The sequence below is a fragment of the Lampetra fluviatilis genome, chromosome 16 (assembly GCF_964198595.1).
Source record: "Lampetra fluviatilis chromosome 16, kcLamFluv1.1, whole genome shotgun sequence".
In the NCBI taxonomy this organism is placed as follows: Eukaryota; Metazoa; Chordata; class Hyperoartia; order Petromyzontiformes; family Petromyzontidae; genus Lampetra; species Lampetra fluviatilis.
This window is the reverse complement of record NC_136290.1, coordinates 12,937,709-12,961,282: the sequence shown is the minus strand read 5'-3', so window position 1 is coordinate 12,961,282 and position 23,574 is coordinate 12,937,709. Positions and strand designations below refer to the sequence as shown.

Genomic DNA, 23,574 nt, shown 5'->3' with positions numbered 1-23,574 from the left:
ATAGCGATCGCCTGTTGTGACTCGTTGTTGCCATCCGCAAATTCGTCAACCACACGAGAGATGTTGCAGAACGTTTTATACCCCCCCCCCCCCGATGCTTCAAAATAACCCTGGATTGTTAATCCGAGACTCTTTCACAGAGCTCTAATTAAAAAGCTTCTTCGTGACCACCATACGACGTCGCATTTTGGTTTTGAGTTGTGAATTTGCCGTTCTCTTTTAGCCGTGTTATATAATTTTAAACCCCCTAACAAAAACAACAACAAGGAACGTATTTAGCCTTAACGGGGCCTCTCTTATATGCAACCAACCACTTGAGTCTTGTGTGTATATCACAGCACGGCGGTGCACGAGACGGGTGCTGTGATGAGCACCACCAGCACGCTTCGTCTCTCCAGCAGTAACATCGACACGCTTCTTTGGCCAGTCGTGGAGGGCGAAATCGACTCGGCGGAGACCCAGGTCACACTCGGTTACAATCGCTGTTGGTGACGTGCTTCACCTCGACCGGCATCAATACAAAGATCCCCGTATAGCCTTAATATACTGTTGGGACAAGTGATGTTTGCTGAAGGCCGGAAAGGCACAATACGGGGTGGGTGGCCGACTTTGTCTCCCTAATGGCGATGTTTACACGGCGCAACTACCATCACCGACACCACCACCACCACTAAAATCACCAATCAAATCATCACCAAAAACACCCCCACCAATATAACCAATACCGCCACCGCCATCATCAGCATTACCATCAAACAAAGACAAAGGTTCCCCCTATAGCCTGAGCAGACAGTTGGGGCAAGTGCTCTTAGCGAGCACCTATGAAGGCCGGCGCGGCACACGAGGGGGTGGGTGGCCAACCCCATGCCCGGCCAGCTTTGTCTCCCCAGTGGCGATGTTTACACACCACACCAGGTACTCGTTTGAGACTGAGACGACCTAGGGGATGCCCAGAACTGGTTCAGACAATCGTCACCGGTGTTGGCCGTGAGCGGGAATCGAACTCGGGTCACCGGGTTCGTAGCACATCGCTCTGACCGCTACACCACCGCGCGCACCAGCACAGAAACACCACAACCATTACCACAACGAGCATCTCCACCACGATTATTACCATGACTATAACCACCACCACCATCATTACCAACACGACACACACACCACCAGTATGAGCATTATTATCAAAGCCAGCATCGACACCACCATTACCATTTTACCATAATCACCAATACCACCACCATAAAACACCACGACCACCACCCTCACACACAATCGGTCATCACGACCACCAACAACCACGACTACAACCATCACAACTAGCACCAATACAATGAGCACCACCACCAAACACTAATACCATCGCTCCAACTATACGACGAGCATCCCCCATACCTGAACAACACCACGGCGCACAATCATCAACCTCCATTCCCTATCACTAACCACAGCCACCACAACTACCACAACCACCACAACCACCACGGCGCTCATGCGGCTCTCGCAGCGCGCACGGGGCGGGTACCAACAACATCATCATCAGCAACATCATCATCAGCAGCAGCAGGAGCAGCAAGTTCGCTTCCGAGCAAGGAGCGCGTCATTTCTCAATAGCCTCATGCATCATGAATGAGGGGGGGGTGCCAGGGAGTTGCTGTCCGCCAATGGAGCTACGCTGCTGGGAAACACACCCCAACAGCCCTGCAACTGAGCTTTTTTTGCGGCTGCTGCCGCTGCCCGGACGCTTAGCGCAGGCTGTCATCGACTTCAAAGCGCGGTGTCAGACTTGCGCTACTCGCTGCTTGACTACCCAACCACCAGCAGCACTACCTACCACTCACTCGCGTGGTTGAAGGTGTGTGTGTGTCTGTGTGTGTGTGCGTTGAGCAAGCCCAACCGTGAGATGAAAACATTTCTTCTCTGACAAGTTGTCGCCGATGAGACGGAGGCAGCGGCGCGGGAAGGTTGTGAGAGAGCCAGGTGAGCGAGCTGGGAGGCGAGAGTGATTTGAGTTTGCGGCGAGTGAGTGACCGAGCCGGCGAGTGAAGATTGAGCGATGAGCGGATGAATGTGGCAACGGCGCTTGGCTCGGGGAGGCATTGATACAAACTAACAGAAGCAGCAGCAGCAACGTTATTGTAATAGACGACGTTTCAAGCAATAACCCTTCATTTGCCTATTATGTGTATAGTAGTTGCTTTTAACAGTGATATTAAGGAATGTGTCTATTTTTGTAAACTTGTGCTTATGCACAACTGCCAACGCAGTACTGTAATCATCGTCGTCATGTCGTGTTCTATCCACTGCTGTGTGAATACGTCCCTTGCGGTGACGCCACGCTTCAAGGCGTCTCGCTCCTCCTTGCACGCGAGCCGATCTCGCCGTCGCTCCATCTCACACGGTGGTCGTCACTCCCTGGACGCCTTCTCCCCTCCTTTGCCCGCCACTCCGTAGCCAGCCTCGTCCGTCGGCTATCGTTACCCCCCCTCCCCTTTCTAGCCATTGGCGTACCTCTGTCTGCCTGTCTGTCTGCCCGTCCGCCTGTCTGCCTGCCTGTCTGCCCGTCCGTCTGCCTGCCTGTCTGCCCGTCCGTCTGCCTGTCCGTCTGCCTGTCTGTCCGTCTGTCCGTCCGTCTGCCCGTCTGTCTGTCTGCCTGTCCGTCTGCCTGTCCGTCTGCCTGTCCGTCTGTCTGTCCGTCTGCCCGCCTGTCTGTCTGTATGTCTGCCTGTCCGTCTGCCTGCCCGTCTGCCTGTCCGTCTGTCTGTCTGCCTGCCTGTCTGTCTGTATGTCTGCCTGTCCGTCTGCCTGTCCGTCTGCCTGCCCGTCTGCCTGTCCGTCTGCCTTTCTGCCTGTCTGCCTGTCTGTCTGTCTGTATGTCTGCCTGTCCGTCTGCCTGCCCGTCTGCCTGTCCGTCTGCCTGTCCGCCTGCCTGTCCGCCTGCCTGTCCGTCTGTCCGTCTGTCTGCCTGTCTGTCTGCCTGTCTGCCTGTCTGTCTGCCTGTCTGCCCAAGCCCCAACAACCGCTCTCAACGGCCACCCCCGAAGTCGCGACCTCGCGTCCGTTCTCCGATCCGCGCGTCCCGTTTCTCTCTCTCGGTGCCCACATCTCCCCCGTTCCATTTGTGTCTTTTCAGCTCTTGATGGAATTGTGTTTGGTCAGCGTTCACGCGCCGTCCGATCCATGCCACAGCGGGTGACGTTCACTGATTGAACACGGCTGTTGGTAAGGTGCACATTTGGTACATTGAAAAAAAACGTGTAATGTAGATATCAAATTCAAAGTCTCCGACAGCAACTCCGAGTCGCTCGTCGCTTGTGGTCACCGCGCGTCTTCGCCACGAGTCAGCCCCTCCGCAGACAGAGACATCCACGCACTCGCATGAGCGCTCGTCTTTCCGACAATTCTTTTGTGAATTTTGTTCGGCGGATTTCGCTGTGCGCTACGTGCGGCTTGCGTGTTGTTTACATGAGCGAGTCATACTTTTTTTTTTAAAGTTACCATTAATAATGAACACATGCATACGCGGGTGTCGTGTTAAGGCTAGTCGCGCGCTATTTTTCTCTCTCGAGGGATGCTGCTCCTCGCCGAGTCTCGACTCTTCTTGATTGCGAGCCTCAGACCGGTCTCTTGTGTCGAGTTGTTTGGCCAGTTCCATTGTTCAAGAAGTCCCCCGTTGCGTGTCTTCCTGTGCGAGTCTCATCCCCTCGTGTCTGCGTGGTGCGGTTTCTCCAGCCACTGACCACGTGAAGCGAAGCACTCTTTGAGCGATGTTGGTCAAACATCCCGATGTAGCAAGACCCTCCTAGGAAGAGTCCTGAGACTCCGTGAGGCTTTCTAAGATGAATATAACTCTTGGCGTATTCCGCGAATTATAAGACGCCCTCCTCCCCACCACCACCGCCACACTTATTTTAAAGCAACATTTGAGGGTGCGTCTTATTATCCGGTGTTTGCGCGCGTGACCAGATTTGTATAACTTTATTTGCACGGGGCGCATGTTTGGAGGCGCGTCTGATTTATGGAGCGTCTTGTCATCTCGAGCGTCGTGCTGGTGCCATATAGTCGAGGAGCGATCCTTTGCGGGGACGTCATCACTATCGCTATCATTATCTTCATCATCAACACCATCACCACCACACCCCTCCTCGCCCTTACTATCATCATCATCATTTTTTCGAAGGAAATAAATGGCTGCAATTGAAAACCAATAACCAAAAACGAACACATTTCGGGGTGCGTCTTACTTTCCGATGCGCGTTAATAATCTGCAGAATGCGCTATCGGTGTAGCTCGTCACGCGACGAGTCACGCGCAACCCCGAGCGAGTTGACGATACTCACGATTTGGGGGGGCGGGGGGGGGTCGCTATTCACCTCTCATGAGTCGACTATCGTTGGGTCCGTCTCGCAGAGATCAGATCGTTCTGTGGCCTCATGGGTTACCGCGTCACCCTCGCGCGCGCCCTGACTCGCGCGCGCGCGCGGCATTTCACGACTCGCTATTAAGTCTTAACGATGATCAACAAGTGACGGATTATCCTCGTAGCAAAAGTAGCTACATATGCTACGGGCTCCGCACTTGGAAGGGCCCCGCACTTGGAAGGGCCCCGCGCTAAATGCTATCAAGCTATCAATTCCGGTTCAGTGATTCTACACTTGCTCTATTACTATAGTACTATACTGCCTTCAACTTTTATGAACGGCTGGGTGTTTAAGGTTAGCGATTTGTCGCATTATTTGGCTGTACAGCAAATGAAAAAATACAATTACTTTACTATGCAAGTTAAAAATGTGTGTTTTCATATTTATGTGTTTTTATTTATTTAGGGCCCCTTAATAACATATGCTACAGGCCTCGCACTATCTTACTCCGGCCCGGTGATCATCAGCCGCGTGTTGCTCGTCATGGGAGTGTTTGTCCATACTTCACCACGCTGGCCGGCGCAGGTTTGTGAAAGGGGTCGGGGGGAGGGAGACGTGGGCGGGTAATAAGCCGAAGTCCGCGGTTCAGATACAACTTTCGCCACTGATGTCCTTCGCCTTGCCCGGGAATCAAACTCAGGCTGCCATACTTCACGACGCCGACCCGTGCAGGCTGGTGAAGTGTGAAGGCAGCATTGGTTCAAATAAGACTCGCGACTGATGTCAGCCGCGGCCAGGAGTTGAATTGAATGCCTGCGTTTCATAACGCAGTTTTGCCAGCCACTGCGCCACCGCTCCCCCCTTACATTGTCACATCTCTCATTGTTGCAGGAGTCTAGAGATTGTCCTGAACACGTAATTTAACGTACAGGCGGTCAGGTAGATTTATAATCAAGCATTCACCGATTCACTCCAAGACAAAGAGCCCGTCCCCCCCGTATAGCCTTCACGGACTGTTGGGGCAAGTGCTGTTAGCGAGCACCTTTGAAGGCCGGCACGGCACACGAGGGAGATGGGTAGCCAGCACCACGCCCGACAGCCGTAGACTCCCCAGTGAAGATGCTTACACAACGCACCCGATACTTATTTGAGGCCGAGTCGACCTAGTGGAGGCCCAGGTTCGGCTCAGATAATCGTCACTGGTAATGGCCGTGAACGGGAATCGAACTCGGGTGGCCGGGTTCCCAGGGCAGCACGCTGGACTGATTCACTACAGTCAGTCGCTCACCGACAGAAAGTCGTTTCCATATCGCTCTTCTGTCGCTGCTACCGTGGCGACTGCTCCCGTGAACGTCTCTTGTGGATTCCTCCACGCGTGTCGATGGCTCGAGACAGTCAAGCAGACTGTCTCCCACATCGTTCTGCAGCCTCCTGGTTCACGGAGTCGTCTTCGTGTCAGCGTCGATCGCGTACTCTTTGGTTCTTTCGGTAAAGTCACGTAGGTAGAAAACAAAATAAATTAAATCACGACGTTTCGGGCGCAACACAAGCGTCCGTCATCAGGTGGGACAACCACAGCCCGCCTGGGCAGTTGTTTGTGTTGCGCCCGAAACGTCGTGACTTTATTGATTTTATTTTATACCTACGTGACTTTACCGAAAGAACCAAAGTGTATGGATCCCTGCAGTCACGAAAACTTCAAATCTAGACTGTCGGTCGCGTGTCTACCGGACTGTTTCGTCGCACCCACCACCCGTTATAACAAACAAAACAACTGCAGGTCACAACGAAACAAAGACAAAGCTCCCCCGCGTAGCCTGTAACAGACTGTTGGGGCAAGTGCTGTTAGCGAGCACCTATGAAGGCCGACACGGCACACGAGCGGGTGGGTGGCCAGCACCACGCCCGGCCGCCTTTGTCTCCCGAGTGGCAATGTTTACACACTGCACCGGGTACTCATTTGAGGCTGAGTCGACCTAGGGGAGGGCTATAACCGGTTCAGATAATCGTCACCGGTGTTGTTCGCGAGCGGGAATCGAACCCGGGTTGCGAGGTTCGTAGCGCAGCGCGCTGACCGCTGCACCACCGCTCACCCACTGACTCACCTCACTCACCTACCACACCGCAGGTAGCCTCACCTCTGTGTGTCTCTCTCGCACTGCTCCACTTCGTAATTCCCTCCCAGCGTCTCTTTACCCAAAAGCTCTTCGAACAATAACCTTGCTGACTCTCACAAAACCGTGTCACACTCTTAAATTATACTTCAAGTATCGTTTTTGCCGGTTGCTTAACGCGTTTGGACTTTGGACCTGTGTCCAGAAATCGTGATCTTTTTTATATATATTTTTTTAAACACGCGCACTAATAGGAAGGTGCCTTCTTGATATTAATTGTTTCGCAGGAAACAATCAAAGAGAAATGATCGGACAGGCCCACGCCGTGTTGTGCTGACACATTGCGTTTTTGTTACACGTTCGACACGGAGCCATCATCACTCGCAAAGACGACAGCTCGAGGCTGCCTGTCACCCCTGCTGTCACCAACACCTTCACAACAGTTTCACTTCACCAACGCCCAGAATCAGCCAGTGCACAGTTTAAAAATAAAAGAAGTTGCAACTCTCCCGTAGCGCGTTTGGACTGCACGTGTCTCTCAACACCCTTGGACAACAGTGGCACACCCTTGCAAACGATTTGTTCCATCTCGTGGTATTCGTAATATATTTAACTTCATGATGCGTCCTCAAATCCCCCATCTCCCATTAAACTCCACGTGGCGCAAACTGTTTCCTTCTGTCAGGCTCCTCACCCCCAACCGTAACCAAGACCACGTGTCTCCAGTAACCCCAATCGCTCCACTGCGTCTCAATCCCATCTTGGAGTCATTTCAAGATGGGATTCGCCCTTCTCAAAAATGCTCCGTGAACTCGCCCCTACCTACATTTCCCCTCGTCTCAAAATACTCGCCTCCACGCACCCTCCTACCTCTCTCTTCACTCTACTCCCCTCCAGACGCTCACCTACATCTCCCCTCTCTCGTCTTACCCAACTCCCCTTCACGCACTCTCCCCTCCAACAACCAAAGCTTTCCGCTCAGTAGAGGTAGACCACCAATTTTCCGTTGCTGCACCCAAAAGTCTAGAACTCATTTCCCCCAGCCTCAAGCCCTTCCTTATTCCCCCCTCTCCATGTGACTGCCTCCCTCCCCCTCTCTAAAAGTGAATAAATGAGTCCACTGTGTCTGTGCAGCGTTTAGAGATGAGGACGCATTTCGACGCCGCTCTGTAAATCGCAAGCTGCAATGCGAATTCAGGGTCGCCCGTGCGAGAAGTCCTCTGGCTCTTTGAAAACGTCACGTGCGTATTGTGGGTGGATATTCATAGCGTCGCATTATTTCACGGTTCCCTCTTTTCAACTGCAGAGTCTCATTGTTATTCGACGGATCTCTTTAATGCGACACAGCGCCTCGCTTTGCTGCTTGGCAGATCGTTGGTGGCGGGACCGGTTCCCGCAGGCGAGTGAGATTGCTTAGTGGCGGCGTGAGGCTGATGGGGGCGGTCAGTGCAGAGATGTTAAATAGCTCAGTAGCAGCTACAGCTGATGATGGGATATTGACAGCACAGTCTGTGAATCCTGAAGAGATAAACACGTTGGCTGGCGAGGTTTATAAACAAGTTATATTAGCAGGCGTATATTTGTTATTTGCATCATTCTTATCGAGCCATAATATCGCGACGGCGCTGTGCATCAACATACACGTGTCGTCTGCAGTAGATTCACAGTTGTTCTGTCATCACTACATGTTTGCTTGTCCGGGAAAGCCTCGCTGGGAGTCTCAAGTCTAATTTTCAGGATGGTCCTGCCACGTGTTCGCAGTCGGGGTGCGATGCTGCTGCGTGTTTCCAATTGAGTAGATTTGTATGTATTAATTCTCGCTTCGGGATGGTTTGGCGGATACCAGTTATAGGACATGTTTTTTCTTAAGCGAAGTTTGCGATGTGGCTCCAACCAGTTGGGTTAATGATGTATGACCGGGGCGATTTCTGCCAAGCACGGTTGAGCCTGGGTGACCACAATGCATTTAAACCACAAGGTTGTCATAGGCCTGCAGAGAAAATACATTGTTTGAATGCCCTCCTACCCACCTCCGATTAGCACGGTTGGCTTCATACGGTGCGAAATCAGTTCCACGTACACACGTACATGCTGCCACGTCTATGCTTCCCGCCTTCACCAACCCGCGCGGACCAGCCTGGTGAAGTATGGTAAAAAATAACCCATGACCCGCGCAGGGGAGTTCCTAGTTTGACCCAATTGACGCTTCCCTGGGTACAGTACAGTGATTACTTTCATTACCCTATTCCCCGGTGTATAAGGCAATTCAAAATGTAAGACGCACCCCAAAATTGGAGGCGCGGGGGGGGGGCGATGTTAGATAATCCGGAGAATACGGTTGTACTTACACCAAAGACAATTATCCCCCGTATAGCCTTGGGGCAAGTGCTATTAGCGAGTAGCACTTATGAAGGCCGGAACGTTACTCGAGGTGGATGAGTGGCGAGCACCACGCCCGGCCGCCTTTGTCTCCCTCGTGGCGATGTTTTTCCACACCGCACCAGGTACTCATTCGAGGCCGAGTCAACCTCAGGGGAGGTCCAGGGCCGCTTCAGATGATCGCCACTGGTGTTGGTGGCCGTGAGCGGGAATTGAACTCGGTTGGGCTTAGTTTGTAGAGCAGCGCGCTAACCGCTGCGCCACCGCTCCCCACTGTCTTCACGTCCCCCGCAGTGACAAAGGCGATTGTTTGCCACACAAAGCCAACATTGTTCGCCGTTGTCTCGCCTGCCACGAGCGAAAAGCAATATAGGAACAACTCCATTCGGTCCCCCCCCTCCACCCCCATATATATGAGGGATGTTAAACGACAACCGCGAAAAACCGGTAACCGTTTCAGAACTGATCACCGGTTCCAAAAGCGAGGAGCCGGTTAACCGTTTCCAGTGGAACGTGGGCGGCGAGTCACCGATGGGGACCCTCACTGACTCGGGATGACTCGGGGCGACTCGGGGCGACTCGGGGTGACTCGGGGTGACTCGGGGTGACTCGGGGCGATTCGGGGCGACTCGGGATGACTCGGGGCGACTCGGAATGACTCGGGATGACTCGGGGCGACTCGGGGCGACTCGGGGCGACTCGGGATGACTCGGGGCGACTCGGGGCGACTCGGGATGACTCGGGGCGACTCGGGATGACTCTGGAAGACTGGGGGTGACTCGGGATGACTCGAGGCGACTCGGGGCGACTCGGGGCGACTCGGGGCGACTCGGGGCGACTCGGGATGACTCGGGGCGACTCGGGGCGACTCGGGATGACTTGGGATGACTCGGGGCCGCGTTTCTTCAGTTGCGCGGTGAAGGCGCTGATCGTGGAATGACTGCGTCACCGCTGGTGGTAGGGCCTGCACTCGGGGGGCAGGGGCGCCTCCAGAGAAGCCCCTCCAGGAGGGGTATTTGGCCTACTCTTCCACGCTGGCCGCGTTGTGGGGAGGGATGGGCGCACCCCCACAAGTAGCTACGGGCCCCGCACTTTCAAGAGCCCCGCGCTAAATGCTTTCAAGATATCAATGCCAGCTCGGTGATTCTGCACTCGCTCTATTACTATAGTACTATACTGCCTTCAACTTTTATGAACGACTGGGTGTTTTATGTGATCGATTTGTCCTATTATCTGGCCGTATAGCAAATGAAAAAATATAATTACTTTACTATGCAAGTAAAACATGTTTTAATTTTTGTTTTTTTTTTAATCAGGACCATTTTATAACATATGCTACACTAGCTTAATCCGGCACTGTTGCGAGTGAGATCAGAAAAACAGCCGCGCCCTCCCTCACCACTTGCCCCGTACCTCCGAATAGCGCGGTTGGCGACGTACGGTGCGAAATAAGTTCACGATACATGCATGCGATGACCGGCGTGATGAGGTACTGCCCAAGCAATAAAGACAGTTGACAATGCAAGGGTGAATTGTGAGCGGCTGGAATAAAGACATCGACATCGACAAAGATGTAAGCGTCGCTGAAAGAGTTCGCAAAGAAGCCTGCAGCGAGGAGACGCATTCTTTGAATTGTACAGGGAAGGGGAACAAATACGTTCGACCGAGAGAACGTTACTCTTATATTGACTTAAGGCAACCCCAAAAAAACTCCACCGATTCATCAATAACACTGCCTTAAAAGGAAATATATATAACGGGCGACGCGTGGTACCTTCTCTATAGCGTACGCAGTGAGCGGGCTTGGGCAGGACTAAGGGCTGTTGATGGTATTGGCCTACTCTTCCACGCTGGTCGCGTTGTGGGAAGGGGCTGGGCATACGAGACTGGCCATGTATCGGTAGTCGAAGGAACGGACGAGCCCCCGGGAGGAGACGGAGCGATGAAATCGACTCCGGTGTAGAAGCGACGTGGATTGTGGCATCCGCTGCTTTAGTGGAAGCCTCCTCTCACGCCGTCCTCATCCCTACCGACGTTTGCCGTCACGTGACAAAGCACGGACTCGCGGAATTGGCCAAACATCCCAGTGCGGGACACTCTTGAAACAAAGTCTATGAACTCGATTACCCGAGTTAGATTCCCAGCCATGTCTGACATCATTGGCGGGCGATAGCAGAGGTGTGGACTCGAGTCATGTGACTTGGACTCGAGTCAGACTCGAGTCATGAATTTGATGACTTGCGACTCGACTTGGACTTGCATAACAATGACTTTGTCCCACCTATGAGATGTGGACTCGAGTCATGTGACTTGGACTCGAGTCAGACTCGAGTCATGAATTTGATGACTTGCGACTCGACTTGGACTTGCATAACAATGACTTTGTCCCACCTCTGGGCGATAGCACCCACCCCTTCAAAAACCCGCACAGAGAATCGTGGTGAAGTATTGTCAAACAACGACGGACACGACGTGGAAAGTCTTCGTGTAGCCGTAGACTATCTAAGGAATGCACATTATTATGTAGTTATACGTTAATACGTGCGAATACACACACGTATCAAGCATATCAACATTTTGGTCGTCTGCCTCCCTCCCTAACTCCCTGCAAACTATTTCTCCCGACACCGCCACCATCATCACCGCCACGCATGTCATCATCATAATCCATACCTTAAACAGCCGCTCCTCCATCCTTCCATCCATCCATCCTCCCCGCCGCCTGTCGCAGAACTCCTGAACCCGGAATCCAACCCGAACGGGCCATGTCGTTTCTGAGCGGCGGCGGCGGCGGCCTCGAGTCGGAGCTGCGTTGCTGCGTGTGTCTCCACGTGTTCACGGAGCCAGTCACCTTACCCTGCGGGCACACCTTCTGCCTGGACTGCGTGGAGGGCTGTTGGGCAGCCACCATCACCCCCTCGTCCTCCTCCTCCTCCTTGCCGGGCGGCACTCCCCGACTCGGCCGCTGGCTGCGGCACGCCGGACGCGGCGCGCACATGTCGTGCCCGCAGTGCCGGGCCGAGTTCCCCGTGAAGCCCCCGCTGCGTAAAAACGTGCTCGTGTCGCGCCTCGTGGAGCACCTGGAGGCGGCTCCGTACCAGAAGATCGGGCAGTGCGACACGTGGCCCGGCGGCACCACGGAGGACGCGACGGCGACGGGAGGTCGCGGCGCCGTTGCCGGAGGCGGCGGAGGTGGCGGCGGTGGCACCAGGCGATGCTCCCTGCACGGGAAGAAGCTGCGCCTCTTCTGCAGGGACGACCGCGCCTGCGTCTGCACGGCGTGCGCCATCGTGGGCGCGCATTCGAGGCATCACGTCACGGACGTGCGCCAGGAGTTCGCTCACCTCGTCGTACGTGATGATGATGATGTGCATGGTGATGGGCATTCGTTTTTGTGTTGTTATTCAAGAGCCCAGAATACAAAGTAGATTCTGAACAGGCGGGGGGACAACAGCAAACACTGTGTAACAAACCCGGAGCGATAATCGGGAGCGCAGTACAGTGTATGTGAAAGGCATTCATTTAATTGGGCGGTCGTTCATCCGCTGCGCGTTTCTCGCCGCTTGTTGTGTTACAAGCAAGGCAGGTAAACGCTCTCACGGTCTCATGAAACTCGGGGGGGCGCTCTCAAATTATATTTACGGGTGCATGAAATGCCGGCTGCTATTCAGGTTCTAGTAAACATTCGAGGCTAATTAACGTAAGCCAATGAATCTCTCTCATCTAATCTGCCTATCTCTTCTGTCATCTCACTGGCATCTTATAGATTGAAAGGGCCCCTTCCCCAATTCGTTTTTTTTCATATACAGAGCCCTCGATGAGCACAGGATGCGTGGCTGGCTGGGCAGTGGGCGGGGCTAGTTGGGCAGTGGGCGGGGCTAGCTGGGCGGTGGGCGGGGCTAGCTGGGCGGTGGGCGGGGCTAGTTGGGCAGGGCTACCTGTGCAGTGGGCGGGGCTAGCTGGGCAGTGGGCGTGGCTAGCTGGGCAGTGGGCGGGGCTACCTATGCAGTGGGCGGGCTACCTGTGCAGTGGGCGTGGCTAGCTGGACAGTGGGCGGGGCTAGCTGTGCAGTGGGCGGGGCTACCGGGGCAGTGGACGGGTCTAGCTGGGCAGTGGGCGGGGCTGCCTGAGCAGTGGGCGGGGCTACCTGTGCCGTGGGCGGGGCTAGCTGGGTAGTGGGCGGGGCTACCAGATTAGTAGGCGGGGCCATGAGCAGTTGGCAGCGTGGTAGGGCGTTGGAATCCGCTCGCCTAAAACGTGAACATAATTTATCATACATTTATAATTCATTGAATAATAAATTATGTTAACACCGAAAGAAGCCAATGAGCGTCAAGGGGCGGCCTAATATGGGTGCTTTTTGATCCACAAATCATGTGCCAGGAATCACTTCACCGTTTAAAATGTTTTATTCAAAATGTCACAGCTTGGTCCATGCTCGAACACTTCTCGTCAAAAAATTGGTCGATTCCCGTTCCAGAATTCCTTATATGGATACAGCCACAGCCAATAACTCCATACATGGGTCTAAAACATGAACATCATTTATCATTCATTCTGTCGAGGATTCATTTGATCCTCCTGCTGCAGCGCGCGGTGCTAGTGGGTGAATGGGCGTGGTCATGTAAAAGTAGGCGGTGGCGACAGACGGGCAGGGGCTGCCACCTTCGCCACGTGACCCTCACCACTCACCAATCATAAATGCACATGACCCTCACCGCTCATCCGTTCATAGTTTACACAATGTTACGTATTTCTTTTGTTTACCGTGTGTCTCCACCGACTGATGTACAAAAGGATTTCTACAAAGAGAAGTTGAAGAGGCTGAGAGCGAGACGCGGAGAGACAGAGGACGCGATCCGCCGCACCCGGGAGCTCTTCACCGTGGTGGAGGTGAGAGCGCGCGTGTGGGACGAGAGGAGCGGTGGCGCCGTGGTTAGCGCACCACACTGCCAATCCGGCGAGTGCTGTCCGAATCGCTCCTGGCGCTGCGTCAACGAGTGTCTGGTGCCCGTGTGTGTGAGCATCGGCACTGGGGGAGACAAAGGCGATCGGGAGGGGGTGTGCATCTGCACGTGTCAAACACAAACCAACAACGTAGATAGGTTCAAAGAAAGTAACCAAAAAACTACGACGTTTCGATATGAATTCCTGCAGTCACGAAAGCTTTAAGTCAAGATACAAACCAGCAAATCATCAAACCGTGCACGCGAATTTCAATCTCATCCCATCCATTGGATATGCGGCGTTTCTCTTTTTTCTTTCATGAGGTTGACGTTTCTCAACTTTAATCATTAACTGGTTCTGGCCCTCGTGCGGGCTCGGCTGACATTAGAAAGCGAACTTGACATTTTGTTTGCGTGACGCAAGGCCAACATTAACGCAGTTCGTCTCACTGTTGGCTTCAGGTGCATTTATCGCTTCAAAAATGTTTCAAGCCATGACATTTGGCCCCGCACCCACATAGTCATGAACAAAAAATGCCCTTTCCTTTAAAACTGTTAAACGGTTTCGGGAAGACGCATCATCCAGCATTCCATTAAAATACCACCCTCGCCCCGTCGATGTAAGTAAGCACTTGCATAATGTTCTGAAGAGTTCGTCGATTGGCAGGTCGCCTGTGGAGGGGTAAAGTGTGGAGAAGTAGGCCAAAGTACCCTGTCAAAGGGGCTCCCTAGAGCTCTCTCGTGGCGAGACCGATAGTGGCGTGAATGAGTGAGGAACGAGGTGCATTTTGACATCGTGTGGCCGTAACGAGGGATGGCGACTGCATCGGGGAGCCTTCCTCCAGCAGTGGATACATCATAGCGGATAATGATAATGCATGTACCTGCGTGTAGGTTAAATTTTGCGCGTGTGTGTGTAGGTCGCGCGTGTAGGTCGCGCGCGTGTGTAGATGAGTACCTGGTGCGGTGTGCGGTAAACATCGTCACTCGTGAGAAAAATGCGACCTGGCGTGGCGCTGGCCAAACCACCGCTTCACGCACCGTGCCGGCCTTCTTCGGTGCACCGCCGGCCCCAACAGTCTGTTCAAGGCTACGCGGGCGGTGACGGGAGGACCACACCTTTGCCTCTGTTCGCGTGTGCAGCAGGCGAGCGGTGCCCTGCAGGCGGGCTGCCGGAGGGCCTTCTCGCGCATGAGGCGTCTCCTGGCGGCGGACGAGGCGGCGGCTCTGCGCTTCTTCCGCGGCGAGGAGAAGCGCGCGCTGGGCGGGGTGCGCCGTGCCGAGTGGCGCCTCCGGGCGCAGGCGGACGCCCTGGACAAGGCTCAGCTGGAGGTGTCCAGGCTGCTCCAAATCGCCGACCCCTTCGAATTTGTGCAGGCGCGTGGCAGAGATCGGAGAACTATTTTTGTTTACTTTACTAGCTAAGGTCCGCTGAGCTATGGCGCTCTCATCCAGAAGTGCCCTGGCCACAAATGATAGATCTACGAAGTGGCCTATCGTGTAGAAACTTATAGCAGCCAAATGCTTTGAACGCACGTTGATTCTAAATGTGGAGAAAAATCCACGTGATCATGGGGAGAACATACAAATTCCAAATTTACAGCAGGTGTCCGGGTCGGATCAAACCGACGACCCTCCTGCATACCAGGCGAGGTAGTTAACATCTCGCCGCTGTGGCGCTCTGATCTGATCACCACCACCGTGCCTCACAAAAAAATACAACAAAGATAAAGATCCCCCGTATAGGCTTAACCAACTGTAGGGGGCAAGTGCCGTTATATTGAAACCCTATGAAAGGCGGCGACAGCACACGAGAAGGTGGGTGACCGACGCCACACCCGCATTGCCTTTGTCTCCCAAATGATGATGTTCACCTACTGAACCAGGTGCTCATCTAAGGTTGAGTCGTCCCAGTAGAGGCCCAAAACAGCTTCAAATATTGCCACCGTTTTTAGGAATCGAACGCGGGGTCTTGCTAGGTTCGTAGCGCAGTGCGCTAACCACTGGGCCACCGCTCCCCACGCCATCCACAAACCCTCGACCCTACCACCGGTCCAAATGAGACGATGCTAATCTCTTGAGTTCTCTCCTCGTCAAACAAAATAAACCTGAAACTCGAGGCTTGAACTCGACCCACGATACCATCTCAGGACTTTCTACAATGACACTCGTCGATATTTTCAGTCACGTTTTATATTATTTTGCATCAAACTAGTACAGGTGTCTGAGAGAGAGGAGAACCTTGCCTCTAATACATCTCGCAGTTCACCAGCATTGATTCAAGCAAGCCTGCCTCTGCTGTTGAAACTGGTCCAAGTTCGCTTGTACGGTACTCAATCAATGCTGTTGAAATGATTAATTCTCAGAGGGTTGCGTGATCGATAAGTTGCATAACGAATAGTTGTGTCGTACGTGACACGACAGATCTATACGAACTGTTTGCTTTAACGTGCCGATTTATGTACACAGGAGGTGCCGCAGAGGGCTTGAAGTGGTAACAACTTTAGGTTGATATCGATGACATGAAGACAGCCGTCCGTGCTGTCGACTCATCTGCCCCAGTTCCAGTCCCGGCTCGAGCCCTGCCCCTCTGCCGAGGGCCGACTGCTTCTCGATAAAACAAATCCACCCAATGTCGCCGCACGGCGTCTTGAGAAGCGGTCTCGTTTCGCCGATATATAATTGAACATTTTATTGCATAAATAAAATAACTTTATTAGTTCTAACTCTTTGCCCGTTTTTGTTTTTGTTTTATCCACGCAGGTTCACAGCTGCAGCGTAGAAAGGTACGCGTGTGTGTGTGTAGAAAGGTATGCGTGTGTCTGTAGAAAGGTACGTGTGTGTGTAGAAAAGTACGTGTGTGTGTGTAGAAAGGTACGTGTGTGTGTGTAGAAAGGTAGGCGTGTGTGTAGAAAGGTAGGCGTGTGTGTAGAAAGGTAGGCGTGTGTGTCTGTAGAAAGGTACGCATGTGTGTGTGTAGAAAGGTACGTGTGTGTGTGTAGAAAGGTACGTGTGTGTGTGTGTAGAAAGGTACGTGTGTGTGTGTGCTCTTGCATCACTTCCCCCACCAGCCCCCCCCCTGCCCCCCCGTGGGTTCATCCGCCCTCTCTTCAAAGGATAATTGGAGGGGTTGCTGGGTGACTCAGGAGGCTAATTGAGGCCATCCAATCATCACCCTCCCCCACAGCTTTTACTCACCCAATCCCTTTCCTGGCGAAACTAATCTGGATATTAGACTTAGAAGTTGCTAGAAACTGAAGCAATGCGTAAGCATAATGCCTCACAACAACGCATATTGATGAGCTTGCATACGATGTCGCTGATTGCAACAAACAGGGCGCCCATTGTTTAGATGGAGTGCACTTTCCAATAACGTCTGGCAAGCCAGCTGCATTTGTCGAACAAGTCTGATTCTGCTGATGAGACCCAGAAGGTCGAAACCGGTCCAGAGTTTGCGTGCTTAAATGCTGCTGGGTAACAGTGATCCGGAAAGCCGATAGCCGATGGACTTGACGTGGTGATTCTAGATTTGAAGTTTTCGTGACTGCAATGATCCATACTCTTTGGTTCTTTCGGTAAAGTCACGTAGGTGGAAAAATAAAATTAAAATGAAATAAAAATAATTTATTTTAATAAAATTAAAAGTTTATTTTTATTTTATTTTTATTTTATTTTTTATTTTATTTTTTATTTTATTTTTTCACTAATTTATTTTAATAAAATAAAAATAGTTTTTTTTTATTTTATTTTTTATTTTCACCTACGTGACTTTACCGAAAGTACCAAAGAGTATTGACGTGGTGACGCTACACGTAGGTCTGAGTATATGCACTTGACGCATGATCAACACAAAATAACCCTCAGCGTCGTGGAGAATATAAACAACAAGACGAGTAGACAATTTGTCTCCATATATCGGCCTCTCCAAATGAATAGATACAAATACAACACAACCCATCGGCCCCACAGCCTTCTGGTTTGCACACAACCTCAACAGCATCGATTCAGTACGAGCAAAGTCTGAACTGGTTTCTACACACAGCATCTCATGAGGCTTGCCGCAGTGTAATCGGTTTAATGGTGCCATGGTGGAGAGATGTTAACTACCTCGCCTGGAGATCGTGGGGTAAATCCCGACCCTGACGCCTCCTGTATATTTGGAGTTTTCATCTTCTCTCCGTGGTGGTGTGGATTTTTCTCCGGTTTTTCCCTCCACATTTAGAATCAACATGCGTTTAGAGCATTTGGCTGCTATACATTTCCACGTGGTAAGCCACTTCGTTGAGCTATCATTTGCAGCCAAGTCGCTACTGAAAAAAGAGCTATGTAGCTCAGTGGGCCTTACCTGGCAAAATAGTTAATCGTTTAGTTTATTTGCGAAACGTATTCGTGATGAGCCCTCCCCTTTGCTCCCCGCTGCAGGGTGGACGCGGCGCTGGGAGCTCCGCTGGAAGTGGACGCTGGGGAGGCGCGCTTCAACAAGGTCAAGGTGCGCATCGTGGCCGAGAGGATCAGCACCTTCACGCGCCGGATGGACGAGTGGCACGGCCTGCGGCCCGTCTTCATGTGTGAGTCGCCACGTTCCTCAACGCACCCTCCGTTGCCTCGTGTCCGCTGCGTCCGACCGGCCCGGCGTGGCTCAGGAGGTTGTTTTTTTTACCCACTGCAAAGCCCGAGCCGTGCCCCCGACATCGCCCGCGACGGACGAGCCGAGAGGGCGCGGTGACGCCGCGTTCAAAGTTGCGCTCTCGCCGATGTCGCGTGCGGCGGCAGCGTCGTCCAGTGCGCCAATCGCGCCGCATCGCCGTCCCGCGCGTCGACGCTCGCCTCGGCAGCGCGAGTCTATACGGGGGAACCTCGACCTGTGCCCGCGTGCGTGCAGATGACAAAGACACGGAGCCGGAACCGGACTCGGCTTTCCGCGAGCCGTCCTCGCTGCCCGCCTTCCCGTCCTCGCCGGGGCCCCCGAAAGATCTCGCCGTGCAGCGGCACGACTCCGACCCTGACGCCGACCTGGAGGCGGACTTCGCGGGGCCGTCCCAGAGCGCCTCCCCGCGCCGGGTCCTCGCAGCGGCGCCGCCGTCCCCGTTCCCCGGCGGCCGTGTGGCGAGCGCCCTGCGCGGGGTCCGCTCTGGGCGTCACTACGTGGAGGTGGAGGCGTGCGTGCGCACGTCTTGCCGCGTGTGCGTGCACACGGGCGAGGGCCCCGTGGAGCGACGGGAGGGGGCCCCGCAGAGTCCACTCGGCCCGGCGGAGCCCCTTGCCGGGGCGGGGGTCTGCTGCCTCTTGCTGTGGGACGAGACGCAGTTCCTCACGGGCGATCAGCGGCGCCGGCGGCAGCAGCAGCAGCCGCAGCAGAATCAGCAACAGCAACAGCAGCAACAGCAGCAGAATCAGCAGCAGCAGCAGTTGGTAGAGGCTGAACCACTGGGACCTTCGGGCCTTCTCACCATCGGGGTGTATTTGGACTACGAGGGCGGCACCGTGGCCTTCTACAACGGGTACACGATGGCGAGCCTTTACACGCACCACGCTGTCTTCACGCAGCCTGTCAACATCACATTCTCCGCCGGCGAAGACGCGTCTTTTGCCATTGTCTAGCGTAGGTGAGAGGTGAGGGGTCTCGGGCTCAGGGTTCTAGTGCTTCCTGGTCCATCTTTCCCAGATTTGAAACACAGCGATGGATGGGATGGGTGGGAGAATATGGAAAGGTCTTGACAGAAACGGGAGGATTGATAGAGATGGATGGAATATTTGAATGAAGCGTACAGTTGCTAAATCAAGCTACATGCAGTCGATATCAAGCGGCGATGATGAAGTTCAAGTGAGTGAAGTTGCAAAGGGAAGAAGCTGAAGAGGGAATTGAATTAGGTCCCCGAAAATGGGCAAGTGAGCAGGAATTTACGTCCCAGGATAATTATTTTAACAGGGAGAATGTAGCAGTGATCTATTTACAAACATGGCTAAAACAATTGATGCAATCAACAATAATACTACGAAAAGCGAACACTTAAAGACGGCGGCATAATTATGAGGAAAACGAGCCTCGTCAGCCACCCTTAGTCAAGCATTATTCCAAAGAACATTGAACTCAAACCAACAGGGGAAGTTCTAAATCAAGAAATATGAAGCAGGTTTGTGGAGAAGGGCAGAGCTCCGCAGAGCAGATGTTTAATCTCTGCGCCGCGTGTGGAAAGATCGCGTGGAGCCAGACACCGTGATTCGATCGCTTCGGATCCTTTTGACAGAGTCTGCCAGATAGTGCTGCGGATCAACACGGGGCAGCACCAGCTCTTCTGAAAACATCACCAGCACGGCAGAAGCCTCCTACTTGAATGTTGTTGGTTGTTGTAACTCGCTGACCTCGTGCCCCTGCTGAGCATCTGTGAAAAAGGAGGATTCATAACTCATCGGATTCCTCTTCTTCCAGTCGAAATCAAGATTCTGAATGTGAGGAGCGTGGCTGCTGGCCACGTGGTGTGCAGCGGCTCTTGGCATGAGATAGCGACGCCCGCTGCCTCTCGCCGGCTCTTACTCGACCCCTATCGAGCGCCCATCGCGGCGAGGTACCGCGTGGCGATCGGGGAACCGCAGCGGGGACGACCTACAAAAGATCCGGAGGAGCCGAAATCAACGACTTGCGCCGCAACCCGTCGTCCAAGCACGAGATGGAGACCGGCGCAGAGTCGAGAGACGGCGGCGTCCATGCGCGCGTGCGATCGAGGTGCACGTGGCACCATGACACGAGCGGACCCCGACTCGGGACAAAAACGACATCGCTGAAATACCTCGCATCAAAGGATACGGTCGGTGGGAAGATCTACTGGTTTTAGTTAACATCGTGAGCCTGGAGAGATGCAAACACCTCCATCGTCACCGAAATACATCGTTCCGAGGGGGCCCCCTTCGTTATCTCTTTCATGCGTGGATGTGAATGGTGGTCATCAACATAAGACACGCAAATTGATAGAGGCGATGGAAAGTCTTTTCTGTGCGGCCGCATGTCCCCATACAGGGAACTATGAAAACAAAGAGGTACGAGTAAGGGAAAGCGAAGAGGTTGGCGAGCGTGAACGCCTGTTGACTGTCATTTAAAAAACGAGAAATCTTAATTGGTGTGGGCTTACCACGACATTTGTCAGATCCCGACCAAGGCCATCGGATAGGGGACGGCCGATGGCAAAAGACAGCGAGTAAGAACTGGCTCGATAACATCGCGGCATGGGCCGGCCGGCCTAACCCGCGAACATCGATTAATCACTGCCAAGGACAGCACAGGATGGGTGGAGAGATAACGTCCGATTAGCACGGTTGGCTACGCACGGTGCGACGGAAGTTCAATGCACGTACGCACAACAAAGTGAAGACGCCGCCATCGCTCGGGTGACGGGATAAGGAGAGAAGAGAACGCCGATGGGACGCGGGCGATGCTGCTCGTTTGGCCAGAGTGAATGGAGGATGCCAGATTACAGTCATGCAGTGATGGCACAAGAACCACGTGGGTTAAGACTCTTAAGAAGAAGCTGCTATTGTGTGCAATGCCCATAATCTTCCATCATTAAGGCCACAATCACTACAACATTTTGATTGTGGTAATTAGCATCTTCATTATGGTCCCGGCCGTCGTGAGCATGATCGCCATCGTGTTCATGTTGGTTATCATCGTCATCACGGACATCACCATCATCGTCATCGTTATCATCAACATACTTGCAACCAGGATTACCATCATCCTTATCGTCAAAAATAGTTATAATACTCATCATTCACTGTCATCTCAATCACTGTCAGCATGAACATCATGGTCATGATCAGCTGAATAAAATCACCGCTGCAGAGGTGGCGTGGAAACGTCATCGCCCGCCACCGTTTTGGCGGCCCCCCCCTCGACGTAGCGGATCGAGGCCTCAATTCGTAACCTTTGCTATCCCAGAGGGCACTTTAACGCCCCTAATGTGCGGGCTACAGCAATGTCTGACGCGTGTGACAGGATAATTCGGGGTGAGATGCGTGATACGTCAAAACAATGGTGCTGCTTAATCCCGCTGCTGACTTTGAGAAGCTCCAAACGTGACCTTCGCCGAAGGCGCGCCGTGACTTTATCAACAAAACGGTGACCCCCCCCCCCACCCTGGCTCAAGCCATTCATTCACCCGGGCCATTTTCATCGAGTCAAGATTTTAAAGATATTTTTTTAAATGCACTTAAGGGATGAAGAAACTTGGACTCCCCATAGAAAAGCCATACGAGGGGGGGGCAACACACTGAATGTTCCACACAGATGGATTCAAGAATCCACTAGGCCTACTGCCGTATTTGTGCCCATCTCGCAGCCCAGTGACTTTTTGGTAACGAAAAAACTAAATCTATTTGTTTAGACGGTGTGGCCACATCCGGTTGTTGGGGAACTTTTTAGTGACCGTATTTTATTTTGTTTACACGAGAGGGTCATTTAACATTGCGGGCTCAATGTCCCCCCCCCCTCTCCCCGTGCGTTCCTTCAAAGTGACGCAAAAGTGTTCATTTGGCTTTCCCCAGGACGATTTCTGACGATTGATGATTTTTGTTATTTTTTCCATCTACGTGGCTTTATCGAAAGACCCAAAGAATATGTTTCCCCAAGACGTCCCTCTGCCGACTTTTAGTGGCCACGGCCATTGCGAGACTCGTGGTTATCCCACGACTCTCACGGTTATCCCACGACTCTCACGGTTATCCCGTTAAACCCGCTCGGCTCGCAGTCCGCGTGACAAAGTAAACCGTAGCGTTGACGCGATGTAATTAATTGTTTTTCTTTTTTACAACACGATAGGAGACGATCGTTTTTCACGACATGACGATTATCGCGATATTACTTTCGCGTAGCTTTATAAAATTGTATTTCACGTGTTTTTAATAGTGTTGTTTCTGTACTCTGCCATCCGTACAGGAATCCAAAAAATATTACTATATATGTTCTGCATTTCTCTCGACACGAGCCTGCCATATATCTTGCAATTATTGCAATTTTACAATCCGTAGCGCTTATAAATGGACAATGCTGTTACTGTTCACATTTGGAATAATTAACTAAGTAACTATGAAATTGAACATGTGAAATTCGCAACATGCTATCGACAACTCCACGAACTTTTGCAAAACACTCATATCTTGGGCAAAAGCTCATCATTTGAAACTTCAATTATCGTGCTAATTGGTTTGATCATAAATATCCTTGTCAGGAGTATAAAATATCAATAAAAAATGTAAACAAGCGATAAGAAATTTTCCGCACCTCCGATAAGCAAGGTTGGTTATGTGCCGTGCGAAAGAAATTCAAAGCACAGCAACAATAATAATCGGCCCGTAACAGCATTTTGCTAAATTAACGATGTGATTACTGGTGACCGATTTCTCAATTGGGATTACAGAGCGATCACTGCGCCCCGACTGTGGGCGAAACCTGACAGGACCCTGCTAGAAAGTGGTCATGAGACTAAGTCGAGGCTTTTCCTGGGTGAGCACGCGTGACGCTGGACATCTGTGAAGAAGAGCTTTGTAGCTCATCGGATTCCTCCAGTATAAATATTGTGATTCTGGGAATATTATTGTCGTATCCCGGGTAACGCAAGTCAAATAGACACTCAAGGCACTGTACCTATAACACAAAACGTGAGTTTACCAAGACTTTGTTCATTTAAACACAATTGATATGCTTGGTTCTTTCGGTAAAGTCACGTAGAAGGGAAATAATAAAATAATGAAAATAAAACAATACAATTCTCACGACGTTTTATT

General features: G+C 52.4%; 1 protein-coding gene across 1 annotated transcript; it reads left to right on the top strand.

Annotated features, from left to right (window-relative positions):
• Positions 1-14,665: 14,665 nt before the first annotated feature.
• Positions 14,666-23,419, top strand: LOC144936445 (uncharacterized). Its single transcript, XM_078863496.1, has 5 exons — positions 14,666-14,677; positions 14,941-15,174; positions 16,561-16,583; positions 18,220-18,365; positions 18,680-23,419. The coding sequence occupies exons 1-5, from the start codon at positions 14,666-14,668 to the stop codon at positions 19,396-19,398; spliced, it is 1,134 nt and encodes a 377-aa protein (XP_078719622.1). The 3' UTR covers positions 19,399-23,419.
• Positions 23,420-23,574: the final 155 nt, after the last annotated feature.

Bases quoted from the DNA above. Each gene is read 5' to 3' on its own strand.
- LOC144936445 (XM_078863496.1), top strand. The intron at 15,175-16,560 runs GCGCGTGGCAGA...TTATCCACGCAG, and splicing joins ACCCCTTCGAATTTGTGCAG to GTTCACAGCTGCAGCGTAGA. The intron at 16,584-18,219 runs GTACGCGTGTGT...TCCCCGCTGCAG, and splicing joins CACAGCTGCAGCGTAGAAAG to GGTGGACGCGGCGCTGGGAG.